Consider the following 14,646-nt stretch of genomic DNA (forward strand, 5'->3'; position numbering starts at 1 on the left):
TCACGTCCTACAACCTAGACGTGCTGTTCACATAAGGCAAAGACCACCATGTTTGAGGTCCAAAAGCAGGAAGTAGCTTCTGCAGCTGCCATGACTAGGCAACCCTTACGTAAATAATAATTAATATGGGTCAGGGATGTATTTATTAAAGGTATCTGATAATGCAAAGACTTTTTATGACTTGACTTATATTAGCAAGACCACATCCAATTCAACTATTCAGATGCTTAATCTTTGCACTACAAGGCCTTATAGGTCCATGGGAATTAACATTTGTATGTTTAGAAAGCAGCTTTTAGAAACTTAATGTTTGCAAAAAGCATCCTAAAAATCTGAGAAGCAAATAAAACTTCCCAAGAAGAGCACGAATTTATCAAAAGGTATTTCAACTGTGATGATGATTTAGCTGCAGACACTCCTCTGCTTGAAACTGTATTAGCTCAACAGCTTTTGTCACAGGTTTACTAAAACACATGAACACTTATTAACAACTCAAACATAAAAATACCTTTGTTTCTGTTCTATACTCAGTAGAAATTTAGCATCTTTTGAAAGAACAGAAGCAGCCTGCTGTACTCCTTTTCTTGTGGCACAAAACTATAAATAAGAAAAGATTTTTTTGAATCAACACTTTTAAGAAAGAAACATTTTCAAATGTGACCAAAAAAAAAAACAAAGCTGTTGTACCACAAGTGCTGGCTTTTGTTCCGAGTATGCTTGTATAATACTAGCTATCTTGTAGTTAAGGGTTAAGTCAAATTTGAATTCTGTCTGATTGTCACTGCAAGGAAAACCAAGAACAATTTTGCGTAACTTCACCGGTCGTTGATCCTCATCTATTTTCAGACATACAGCAGGCATTTTACTATCTGAAAGCCATTCTGCAATCTTTAAAAAAAGAAGAAATAGAATGGAAATTATAAATTTCTGCTTTTAATCATTCTCTGCTCTAACTGCATCACACAATAATTAACTTAGCTTTTGTCATATGTAAACTATTAACACATATGACATTGCTTTTATCATTAAAATCATAGGTGAAGTTCTGTTTACTACAGGACCAATATAATTCAGACGGAAATCTCAAGTCTGTTGTGATTTGTACCGAAACAAAAATAACAAACAATCTACAACTGACGCATGTCCATACTTGGCTGATAGTTCCATATTGTTGTACGCCATCTATTACATTAACATCAACCTCACAGCCGTCTTCAGCTAACAGCTTCAACACAACGAGTTTGTTATCAATCTGAATTTATAACTTCAGGTAAATTTCATAAAATACAACTACATTAAATAAAACACAGTTAAAACATAACTCTTACATCTTCAGCATTTGGCATTGTTGCAGAAACAGCTACAAATCTCAAGGGAGGAACAGTGTCATGACTCTCTAAAAGACGCCAAAGAGAAGACTGAACGGTCTTCATCCGGCTGACTACAACTTCTAATGTTGCGCCACGGCTTTCATCCTTTATAACATGCACCTATTAGGAATTTGAAAAGGTTTGAAAAATATTTCTCCAGTTACAATCTGCACACAAATTAAAAAATGCTACACTTTGTTTCTTTTTATCATCATGAACAAAAACAGTGCATACAAAACATTTATTTTCTTGCCTCATCAATGAGGAACAGTCGCACAAGGTGGACTATAGAGTTGTCCCTCCACCTTCTAGTCATGCTATCCCATTTTTCCTAGGAGAAAAAACCAACACAACAAAACAACAACAGAAGGTGAAACATGTTTTAAAGGCCAACATACGCCAGAAGCAGAGTACAGGCAGACATGCCTAAACTTTAATAAATCTTTAAATAAAATCTGTTAAACTAATTTGAGCTATGTTTCATCTGGCACGTGACTATATTGCGAATTGTTGTTTATATGAACCAACAGCATGCACAGCAGCATGCAGGCAAGGATATAGATCATACAATTACTACTCATTACAAAAAAAAGGAGAAGTCCTAATAGCCTACTAATTGTATGCTACTAACGTCTGCTTGTTCTAGGTTTTTGAAAGAATTGGGGTTGAAACCTACAGGTGTAGTGATGATAATGTCAGCATGATGTACTTCAAATAAATCATCCATCACTGTATCTCCTGTCAGTTCCTTGCAGGTGAGTCCTACAGGTCCAAATTTTTCTTTCCAATCATCAAAACGCTGACTACATAGAGCTTTTATTGGAGCCACTAAAAATAACACAAAATAATCAGAGTTATATCAGGAAAACCAAATCTTCAACTGTATTGCTAAAGATGCTAAATGCATACTTTTAAGATGTCCTCTCTAATTTAATTTCCCTAGCTTTCAGCTTTGCTCCCAGAACCATAAAATTTGTAACTGGTATTATCATCCTTGTTATCCTATTCCACATGCACAGGTCAATGCTGAGCTTTGGGCCCCAGTTCTTCCCTATCAGCAATCAGAAACAAAACCCTTTAATTTAGGTTATTTATGCCCTCTCAATCCTGATTTTTTCCTCAATCTCACACAGAAACAATCGTTCAGCTATCAAATGTTTTCTCACAAATGGAAGAAGCCACAGGAAATACATCTTTTCTAATGAAAGACCATACAAATATTAACTTTTTTCCAGTTCAGAATGATTTGAGCACTCTGTATTCAGAAAGAAAAGGGGTTATAAATGAGAAACCGTCCACGAGCAAGAGAGAGAATACCGGAAGAGATCAAAATCTCTCTAAACCAAAGGTACAGTTAAGTGTAGTCAGGGTCATACCAAACAGCTAACATGGCAGGCAGGAGTTCTGATGCTGGTCCTCATGAACAGACTCCTAGAACAATTTTTCCTGAGGAGACACACTACACTTCTGCAGATGGAGGTTGATTTCTAGAAATCAGAAGTCATTCACTACAAGGAGTGATACTAGCAACACAGGTAGTCTATATCGGATGGGTAATCTATATAGAAAATGCACATGATCCAAAAACAGCAAATAGAGCTTGCAGTGATTACATTCTAGGCTAGGAAGAGCCACTGCAATATGAACCATTTCTGCATATCAGCTAACAAGTGATACCTAAGATGAAGAGGTTTAAAGAACTGGTTTCTGCTTCAGAAAGAGCTGTAAAATCTCATCAGTGTATCAGTGGTCTACAAAGCAGGGGAAATCACTAGCTCCGGAAAGTTAATTAAGCTACTAGCAAGCAACTCCCAAAATTGCAAAAATAATAATCTTTCACTATGCAAGAATGCAGGAAGCTAGTGATTGCTCCCAGAACTTCAGTCACCAATCCTTTGCGTGCATTAAAGCTACTGGGAAACAACTCTAATTTACACACTGCTGCAAGCTAACTCACATACACTGGGCCACTGATGAAGCAGGTACCAGAGCACACTCTGGCAGTGCATAATCTGATTAACACCTCCATTCCAACATTTGGAAAACTGACATGTCTCCTCCATCACTGTCGAACCTGGAAAGGTCAGCAGATCTAATTCCACCAGCAGGTAAGTGCTTCCTTACTGAAGGTTCCAACCAGCCAATTTGTATCTATTCTACCAAGGCAGTCAAAAACATTACAGTACACTGAAATGCTCCACCTCAGTCCGCTGACAGAGAAAGTGTGACACACGTCTGTAAAAGATCTGTTTACAATATACAGTAAACTATGAATCAACACTAGCTTTATTGTAAGCATCTGAACACACTGTAACTTTAAAAATAACTAATTAGACTGAAACTTTTCTAAATATAAAGCCTAACCATTAATACACAAATATATATCACTGTATGAATTAAAACTGGGATAAAACCACCAATTTCATTTGATTACATGACATGAACCAATTCTCCAGGAAGGAAAGAAAAGAAGTGTAACTTGTGACTATGTTGAAGTACTTTCATTAGTTCCTATACAGATCAAGTAAACTCATATAGACCACGGCTCCACTGCCTCTGAAGTAACAGACAGAAAGCAGCAGTTAGCATGAAACCTTGCCAGGTAAGTGAATACTAGAAAATCTGATCCTCCTCTCAGAGCAACAGACACTGCATGATTTGTGGCTCTGCCACTAGGAATTTGTTTTAGTTTCCTCTGCTTCCTTCTTCCCTTTCCGTGTATGTCTTGCCTCCTTAGAGGACAAACTTTTTACAAGATATTTTAAATTTTTATTTGCGCAGGCAATGCGGAACACTGCAATTGCACAGTTCTGTTAAGTACTAATAATAGTTACAATGGTATCGCAAATAAATAAACCCTAACAGCAAATAATTTTTTAAAGAATGAGGTAGGCCACAATTTCTTAATGTATTTAATTTCAGTATTATTAAAACACTCACTCCAGATCTCCCTATTAACAGAAAGACATTTTCTACTGCTGTCACCAAAATGTTTAAAGCTGCATAATACTTACTGTAAACAACTTTAATATTTAACCAAGGCAGCGGGGCTTCCATGAGTAATCTGGTAATAGCTAGCTCAAACATTACAGTTTTTCCAGAGCCAGTTGGGGCACAGATCACAAAATTCCTATCTGTATAAAGAAGCTAGGAAAGAATTGCAAAGTAGTAAATATAGCACAGCAACCCGTTGTACCTGCTCATATGTTCCAAATGCATTGTCTAGGGTAAAATGACACAAGGAAATTATTATTACATTGATTATCTAGCCCTCTAAAAATTTTTGTATTAGATGTGAACTTTAAATTACAGCAAAAGAAGGAACATCATCTGCTACATATCTGCCACAGAAAGGTAAATGGGATACTGTTCATCTTAGGTTGTTATGTAATGAAGTCTACTGTTCTGTGACAAACAAAAAACCCAGTGTCTAGCCTTAGATGACATTAATACAGAATCACTGCCAAAGTCCAACTACAACCAAACGTAGGCTCATCAGAAACTGGTATTTTGTGCTCAAATTCGAAGTGCAATTTGTTTTTCTTCTGTAATTCAATCTGCAGTCAAAATTCCAATATGTATAATTTTAAAAAAATGTTAAGTTTTCAGTAATGACAAAAGTAGGTTTTGTATGACTATGCTTCCTTCCTTCCCCCACATTCTGTCCTCCACCACCTTGGAGATGCCAGGTATGTCCACGCCAGGTTCCTTCGTTTTCTGCTGACCAGGTTGACTCTACCCTCCTTCCTCCTCCTCCTCCTGGCTTCACTCACCCACCCTCCCTCCATGCAGCATGCTCTGTGCAGCTTCATTTCCTTCCTTCCCTCCCAGTGCCTCATGGAGTCTACTATTGCCATTCTTTTTCCTTTCCTTCTAGCTGTTAATGCTCCAAAACTATTCTATGACTGTTAGGAGCTCACAAGGATGAATGGGAATCACCTAGTACTCGATTTATAAATAACTAGCAACGACTGACACTGACAGTACTGCTGAACAGCCGTAGGAATTACTTGTGTTCTTCACCCACCATTTCCGTTTTTCCAATGCTCACATAAATCAATGAAGTACGAATGCTGTATGAATACAAAATTTTCCCTGTTTTTTGTTAAATAACATCCACTGTGAACCAACCAGAGAAATTCTACCAAGCTGAATGCTTACAACTTATTTCTTGGAACCAGGGACTTGCTACAAAGTTGAATCTTGCAAGCTTAACCAACAAAAAACTAAATATAAAAGACCATTACCTTCTTAATATGCTGATTTATCTTCATTTTTAACATGTCATGTCTTGTACATGAATGATAAGCAAACCTTGCCCTTGCTGGTTCCTTACAAACAAGTTTATATTTAGAAGTACTAATACATGAGCCATTAAAAAATTATTTTTTAAAAGCTATTGCCCTGAGAACTCTGTTTTTGCAACTTTCATTGAAGTAAACCCTGCTTAGAGCTGTGGTTTTCCATTACTCTAAGAACGGAGTGTCACACAGGATTATTTTACAGGCCAAAATGATGTATAACTCTCATCAGAAAACAAACATAAAGTAAGGAAAAACATCCCAGATCTATGCATAAAACTAAAAATGTAAGGGAAAATGCAAAAATACAGCTCCCCATATAATTTAAATATGTTATGCTGCTCCTATAAGCACCATTCTTAAAATCTTCTCATTATAAAACATTACTTAGTAGATAAGAAATTTAAACAAAAGCATTTGCAACATCAAAAGGAGCTTAAAAAACATGCTTAGAAATGTTTGTGAATGACACTGGGATTTCCCCTATAGTTGAATAAAAACTTCAAATGCTCTGTTGAAGACTCCGATGGAACCTGTATCTCCTCTCTGTAATCCCCATAATACAATCTTTCTCAAATCGGTTGCTTTCGAAATAAGTTTTGGGTTTTAAAGAAAGCACAGCTGATAAAAAGGGCATGGACAAACATCACTCCTCCAAAACGACAACCTTGTCTGAAGTTTTGCTTTTCTTTATCCTCCCATGAAAATCATTAAAAAAATATTACTAATCTCTATGCAAAAACACATATAATTCACATCTTCACATTAATGTATTTAAAACTGAGAAAAACATTTTAAAAGCTGGTCTTTTCTCCCAGCAAAGCACAACCCTGCCCAACTATTCCAGGAAGAGGTTCTAGATACGTTACAGTTTTCTAACCCCTCTTGAGCTCCAAATATCAAAGTAACATTTAAATTTATCTACAAAGTACTACTTGCAGCTGCAGCTAATGTTTCATACTTACATCATCCAAAGCTTTTGACTGTGCATAGTTAAAATATGGAAAGTCTTTAAAAATACTTCTAAATTGGGTTGCTTGACAGCATTAAGGAATTGAAAACAACTGAGTGAAAATTATAAAATTCATTTTAGAACTGTAAAATGCATCTCTCTCATCATTTAAATGCAAACTTAAAACATATGCAACAATCTTCCACTGACACAGGCTTGTAAAAATTATCAAAAAGTAACTTATTAAATGATTTAGTGGCTTTATTTAGATTCTTGGTGTTCCATATATTCCACTTCACCAAAAAAAACCTCAACTATTTGAAAGGTCTCAGAATTATACCAATAATCAAGGACCTCCTCCCTGGCATAGGCTTCACGTAACAGTGTACAATTATGGAATGTGAAACGGCAAGGGACAAAAAGCTTTATTCTACACTGCAAACCAGACACAAGAGCAAGCAGAGCACTGCTGTTAGCATATTTGAAGTGTTGATGGTCACATTACATTTGTAATAAAATACAAAATAATTAGCCTAATATTGTATGTTCCATCATAACAGTAGCAAAGAAATTCACCTACAATCTTTTAGCACTTTAAAAGCACTTCAGTAGTTTTAAACGTCAGTGGTTTTTAAGATATTTTCAATTGCTAATATTGTGTATTTTTCAGACAACAACATTCTTGTCTAAAATATGAATAGGAGGAAAGAGGGTATTGTTACATTACAAATCCAAATGAATGAGTTGATCTTTGTCTGGACTTGCATAGAAGCCACACAAGCAGACTAACTGTAACCATCTGATCAGACTGAGGATGCACACACAGTCAGACGTAACACCAACAGTAACAACAAAGAGCTGCTGAGGCCTCAGACTGATGTTATGTTAAAAGACTAAAGAAAAAGGAGTAAAGCAAGAAATAAAAGTCGTTAAATGTAAACGTTAAAAATGGGTAAAGATAAGCAAGTAATATATGACTAAAGAAAATACAGATTATTTTAAAAAGATTGCTCTAAGATTACCTCTCTAAATAAGTGACCTACTTTCAAAATGCAGAACACTGACTATCTGTAATTGGCAACATCAGAACAAGTGAGTCCTTACTCATTTTGGAAATCATGACACTTCTTAAAGCTTTTCACATGAATTTTAGTTGCCTAAATTTAGACATCTCCTCTTCCTGATATTTAACCTGCCATTTGAAATTACTAGACTAGAAATTGTAAAAAAGGCAGTTGTAAAAAATTGTAAAAAAGACAGTGTAAAAAAGGAAAAAAAAAAAGAAGTTTAACAGATATAGATGGATGGTTATGTTATAGGTTCAAGGCAGGGGCAAGAAGGAAAATTAGTGTAAAAATCTGCTTAAAGAATGGAAATACGTTGTATGCACACCACTACAACATAAATACAGACCTATAAGGAATATATGAAGTTTATTTTCTCCTAAGAAAATGGGACAAAAAGTAAGACTCAGTTTTCCTAATAAGCCTAAATACTAATTCACTTTTCCTTTATTTAAAGTTTATGGGAATACCTGTGTATATGTGTCTTTACATATAAAATCTGGTCTGAAATATATATTATGCAAACAAATTTTTACATTTTACATTTTAAAAATAAAGAGTCTTGAGGATAAAATTTGAATGTTTCAAATAAGAATAAATTTGCTTAGCAATGAATGATCTCTAAGTTGTCCTGTTTTCATTCTAGCTTTGGAAGCCCAAAGGGTAAACACCTATTCATCATTTGATTCCTTGCATTACATTACAAATCAAAACTACTACAATGTAATGCAGGAGGTCCTATGGCTAACAAATCAAACACTGTAATTTTTTAAATGTAAAAAGCATTGTACTAAAAATCAGTAAATCAGATACAGCAAATACAAGGATACGTATTTCTGTAACAGCCCTCAAAATTTCCAGTTTTCTTCCTGTAGTTCCTGAAGAAATAAAATTTATAAGGAAATTATAAAACCAGATTTGTTTTCAACCATAAAAATATCTTCCCAACCCCAAGCTATCTGTTCTGTGAGGAGCTGCAAGGCTATAGCACGTCCAGGGGATATAGAAGGAGCTGATAGGATAGGACAGGGAGATCACAAGCTCACCATTTGAAAGGGCCATCTTGCCGCTCTTTGCCGAACTCACTCCAGTTTAAGGATGTCTTGCCTATACCACAGGCTCAAAATGTGATGCAATATCTAGACATGGTCTCAAAAGTGCCAAGAAGGAGGGAATAAATGCTTCCCTCAACTTCCTGGCTTTGCTCCTGTTAAGAAGGAACTTGCTAGACCAGGCCAGGCCTGCTGGTGGCCTTTGTTACTGCTGGGGAACATAGCTCGTTCACGTTCTGCAAGCTGTTCACTACACCCTGAGCACTTTTCCGCAGAGCTGGTCCAAGTCAGTCCATCCCAGGGGAACTCCAGGGGTTCTTCTCTCTCCCTGGGGCAGGACTCTGCATTTGATCCTACTGAATTTCATGAGACCCCTGGCAGCCCCCTCCCCCAGGACAGACCCCTGCAGTACTCCCACTTGTGGCAGGCGCATGGGCAGACTGTGACCCATTAACCACCACCCCTGAGCCTGACCATCCAACCATTTTTCACCCATGCAGTTGTCCATCCATTCTTAATGTCCTAACTTGGATACAAGAACGTTGTGGAAGACAGCATTTCTCAGCCATTCTATGACGGTTGAAAAGCCTTGCTGAAGTCAGAGTAAATGACATCCACTGCTCTCCCTCATCCGCAAACCTGGTCATCACTGCTCAGAAGGCAGACATGAATCAGGTTTCCTGACCAGCCTCCAAGTCCCACCTTATGCCACAGCTCTGCTAGAACTATTTTTCTATTCCGTATTTCTGCAGCAGTTATCCAGGTACACAAGGTACATTCCACAGGTGCAATGAGCCCCTGTTCCAAAAAGCTTAACATCTAGAAATAAACCACATGTATTTAAAAACAAAAATAATTTCTAAACCAAGTATTCTGTCATTTCATCAACATTCTCACCACTTCCCTTCTTTTTCCAGCTTCTTCCTGTTTAAAATCTATTTCTTCAAAGACACAGGTATGAGCCACGCTCAATAAACATGCCATTTTCAATTTCTGGTTTCCAATGAAGATGAAACTGTTTACCACATGAAAGGGTGAGGCTGCTTTTTTTCCAGTTGTTCAGAGGACTGATTTGAAGTGACATTTTCAAAAATGTTTATGACTTGGCACTTTTGCAAATATGACTCTTCTTCACAAATTGTTTACCCTGCTCATATTAAACAACAATGCCATTAAATTCCAGAGAACTGCAATATCTTCTATCAATAGCCAATTATCTCACCTTGAGCTGGTAGGAAAATGTTCTTCAGTCTACCTCAAATCATGGATATCCATCATTATTACATACCAAAGACAGACAGTGGACTATTTGTCTTGAAACAGAGTAATAATAATTACCTGTCATATCCAGAACCTCTGAAGCATTAGAAAACTTCATTTTAATTCCATTTTTAGATGCAATGTCCCCACCAGCTACCCTCTGCAGAGTAAAATCTGAGTCTTTAGTTATTGAAGCATGATGATTATTTCTCCATAAACCTTCTTTTTTCACTTCTTTCATGTTTTCACTTGTATTTAAGTAAGTATCAATTTCTTTCACATCCACAGAACTATCTTTAAATTCTGTATTTTTATATGTACAACTGGACATTTTAAATAAGCTGTAAAAGATCCAGGATTTTCATTAGTTTGTTGTAATGTTACAGTTTCTCTAATATTTGAAAAACATGTATGCTTGTATTAGAAGCAGAACTAATAAGATACAAGGTAAGAAAAGTTTGTATCTGATTTTATTTAATCTGACACTCCTCCACATGAAGAAGACCCCTTTCAAGACACGTTTTTAACTTTAATTCCAAACAGAACCTAAAAGAATAAGCTGCCTGTCCAGATGGGCTCTGAATTCCAATAGCAGATTAGCTGTCAGTCTTTGCAGAATTAAAAACAATAGAGACCTACAAGTTCTGAGGAATGAGAAGAACTGGGCACAGAGAGGAGTTTATGTGTAAAACCTCCCCTCCCAGGCAGCAGTGAAATCATGTTGAGAACTGCTCAAGGTATTTCTCGCTGGCTGACCGCTGCTCTGAAAAGCAAGTGATCTTAGCCTTCTTGCTTGTTACTACGTGGATGAAGAACTCAAAATAGTATTTTGCAAAAACCTTTGTTACCTAACAATTTCTTTAAAATTAAAGCAACAAACCTCATCCTTACTTGTCTCATAAAAGAGGCTGAGCTCAGGACACATTTAATTACAGTACCAAAATACTGCCAAAAGGAAACATCTTTTTTCCTTACACTGAAAAGAATTAGTGTCTGGAGCCCTGTTAAAATACCTTCAGTTGAAGGATCCAAAACTCCATGTTTAACAAATGCATCTAAAATAATAATATGATTCTGACAGTTGATAAATTATCAGAGTTGACTAGACACATACCTTTTTCTTAATGTCGAATGGACACTCTCATCATTGGTGTCTTCTGGAAAATTACTTAATATTTTATTTGGTGAAAAAATTGCACCAAGTTGCCGAGAAACCCCTGGTCCTGCTTTAGATTTACCTTGGTCAGAAGAGAGAAACAATTAAACAATTTTTGCACTTTCATGCCGAAACTGAGTTTTTCTCTTTCCCCTACACTTAACTGGAGCCCTTCTTTTTCAGAGGCTATGCCAAAATGAACAGGTGCTGGCAATTTACCATTTACTTCCTCAGTGTTACTTTTACATTGTTGTATAAGCTTCTGGTGCTTTCTCCCTTCTACAGAAACAATAAATTATTTTTTCTATTAATTATTAATATTCATATGCCTGTTCATAGAAATTGTATTACATATCTTCCACACAGAATAAGCCAGATTCACATGTATTATATGAACTGATATTTCTACCTTATTGCAAGAACTTTAGTGTATATTTTATGACTCATGCTGATGAATGCATCTGTTGTCAATTAAAAATTTATAAAAACAGGGTCACTTTCTATGCTTCCTATACAAAGTAATGGAGCAAAACTATTCCTCAGAACTACAAAGTAGTTTGTTTGTAAGATAGAAACTCTTCACTCTGTCCCAGAATAAAGATGGTCTTTTAAAAAAATGACACAATGACCAAGCTTGAAGCTCCTACTACAAAGAGCTGTAAGATAAACCCTGCCATCTCAACAGTCACAACTCATAATGATGCTGGGGACAGGCTGGTTTCATAGTCATCTTGGTTAACTATCATGTTTTGCAGGGTTAGTTCTCAGCAAGATCGGTGTCCTGATCTGGCTGACCACAGAAGCATTGCTGTTAGCAAAAGGAAGGCAAGAGCAGAAGTAAGCAACTGAATGCAACAATGTTACAGAACAGCTCTATTCCACAGCGTATTAATTTCAGCATTATCCATCTAAAAACTTAAAATTACAATGGCCTGTTGGTGACATAAGCCCAACAGTTATAATTCTACAAACACCAGAAAGCTTATTTGAATGAGCAGTTCTTCATGGAATCGCTCTTGCATGAAGTAGAAAAAAACCCACCCTTCTGTCTTAACAGTATAATTCCTAAACAGAGAATATCATAGTTCAGCACAGCAGCTAAGAAATGCAGAAATCTAGTTGACAGAGATCAAGCAACCGAATTCTTTAAAATAAATTTCCTTAAGGTGATCCTGATTGCCTAGACAGAAGAAGGAATACTCTAGTTTGCAGCAATCAATGGCCAGATTCAAATTTGGCCTCCTGACCAGAAATTTGAAAAAAGCCCCAAAAGGGAAAAAGAAAGTTAGGTTCATACAAACTCTCTGCTCCTTGGGTGGGAGACAGGTCATCAGATCCATGCGTTGCATTATGCTCTTATAGCTGCTATTACGATATCATGATAACATGTGTTATGATGCTTCATGGAACAATGTGGAGTAGCTGAAATTTTGATCATACTTCTCACCTTGCCCACTTCTGCACAGTAAGCTTGTAGCCTGTACATGCCCAAAGAGGACTGCTAATACTCCAAACATATGTAAGACCACCAATCTCAACTACAACAGATTCCTTGCCTGTATCTGCATCCCTACAATATTTCGTATTTCACAGCATTAAAAGAGAGAAGAAAAATTACTGTCAAGCTAATTATTTGTTAAGCCATTCAAAATTAATGTCAAATATGGTTTAGTGGGACTTGGAAGCCTTAGGTTTACGGCTAGACTTGATGATCTTAAAGGTCTTTTCCAACTTAAATGATTCTGTCATTCTATTCCATGATATTTTACCCGTATGAGTGTTGGCTGTGTTTTCTTCCAGCTCCCTCTGTAATTCCTCTGCAGTTGGAATTTCAGCAATAGCTGGAGCAGGTGCAATACACCACCTCTTAGGCTCTTCATTTTCTAGATACCTATTTTTAGCACACAAAGGTACGGTAAAAGCATTCTTTAAGCACCCTCCATAACACCGAGTTCAAAATCACTAATCACAAATAACCTACTGCTTCTCCTGCTAAAAAAATATTCTTATTTTTAAATTCATGTGATTTTTAATCACAGAAAATCTAAGAGGCAAAACTTCTGCTAACCCATATTTTTTATAGCCCTACGATACACCTGCATCATTTAAACTTCAGTGTGCTCAGAAAAACATTTCAAAGTATGGGTTATGAAACTGGAAATTTCTAGTCCCACATTTCTATTGGTAGACAGAAAAGGGAGTTACAAAAAAAAATCTGTTGTAAAATGATTCAGAGCATGGAAAAATTTGGAAAATAATTATATATATTTAACAATAAAAATTTACCTTTGTCTTGTATCTGGTCTTTCATAAAATAAATTATCCAATGAAAAGACCATGTCTGCAGAGTTAAACATTTTTAGATCAAATGTGAAGTATCTTAATCTGCAAAAGGCAGTACAAGAAACTGTAAAACTGAAATTACTAGAATTGAAGCTGTATAAGCAAAAGAAAGCTCATTAGTTATAAGTGCCAGTACTTTATTTCTAGACTTTTTCTTTTACAGCCCTTACCTGCATCCGTAATTCTTCTCCAGAAAGAGAATCTCTCTCCCGATAAAATGTGATTCCTATTTCTTATGACTAAAACATCCTGTAGGACAGCACTTCAAACAACCTTTACCATGACATGTCAGGAGGTTAAAAGTGGGTAAGAGTAAAGCTCCAGATAAAGTTTATGTTAAATTATTTAATGTCTAAGAATAATGCCGAGATACTTTTAAACAACTGCAGACTATATATTTTTTTCTCACTGTTTCTCTTCTGATGGAAAAAATATGATCTGTCTTATGATCAGATTCTGTCAATTTATACAAAATAGAACAATTCTACTATTGAAAAAAAACCCAAAATTATTTTAATTTACAAGCAAATCAGATTTTTTTAACCTACACGCACATTGCTTACCTGGATAATTGAAGTATGGGCCCAACTCCTTAATGTTGTTAACAGGTTTGTTCTGAAACATCAGGACCAGAGATTTTTTCAAAATAATTTATCATATACACAAGTTCTAAAAATACTCCACAGTTAATTTGAACATTTTTCATTTAGCACCAACTCTAGGCATTAGCCATGTTTTCTTTATGTGTTTACGTTGAGAAGTTTCGCTGCTCTTAATTTTGCTTAAAGACAACTTTAAAAAGCAAAGTTCTCACAAAAAGAATACCACAGACAGTATTTTTAGTCAAAAATCTTAGATTCACTGAAATAAATGGTAAAATACCAAATCAACTTCAACAGAGTTTATATAACTCAAAAAGGCCAAATCTGGTGATAAAATAACAAAGCAAAGTTATCTTCTTTACCTACAGAGATAAACCAAAGGTGACACTTCTTTTGTAGTCCAGCATCTCATTAGTAACGTATGAAAAAAATCTTTTAGAGTGCTTTGTAAATAGGATTCAGGTTTACTTAATTACTGTATACTGTCAGCTGTGAATCAAAAATTTTTAAAATATTTTTCTTCCACAGAAGCTGTAAAACTTCAAA

At 35.9% G+C, this 14,646-nt stretch overlaps 1 protein-coding gene across 1 annotated transcript in view; it reads right to left on the bottom strand.

Annotated features, from left to right (window-relative positions):
• HFM1 (helicase for meiosis 1) overlaps window positions 1–13,512 on the bottom strand; it is a 39,356-nt gene extending 25,844 nt beyond the window's left edge. Inside the window, 14 exon segments of the mRNA XM_064455486.1 lie at window positions 509–597; window positions 688–888; window positions 1,329–1,490; window positions 1,565–1,606; window positions 1,609–1,701; window positions 2,047–2,198; window positions 4,385–4,517; window positions 6,637–6,707; window positions 8,518–8,565; window positions 10,078–10,340; window positions 11,114–11,286; window positions 11,289–11,434; window positions 12,925–13,046; window positions 13,442–13,512. Coding sequence (XP_064311556.1) covers window positions 509–597; window positions 688–888; window positions 1,329–1,490; window positions 1,565–1,606; window positions 1,609–1,701; window positions 2,047–2,198; window positions 4,385–4,517; window positions 6,637–6,707; window positions 8,518–8,565; window positions 10,078–10,340; window positions 11,114–11,286; window positions 11,289–11,434; window positions 12,925–13,046; window positions 13,442–13,512 — 1,766 coding nt within the window.
• Between the last annotated feature and the right edge of the window lie 1,134 nt (window positions 13,513–14,646).

Source organism: Phalacrocorax carbo, chromosome 6 (assembly GCF_963921805.1).
Source record: "Phalacrocorax carbo chromosome 6, bPhaCar2.1, whole genome shotgun sequence".
In the NCBI taxonomy this organism is placed as follows: Eukaryota; Metazoa; Chordata; class Aves; order Suliformes; family Phalacrocoracidae; genus Phalacrocorax; species Phalacrocorax carbo.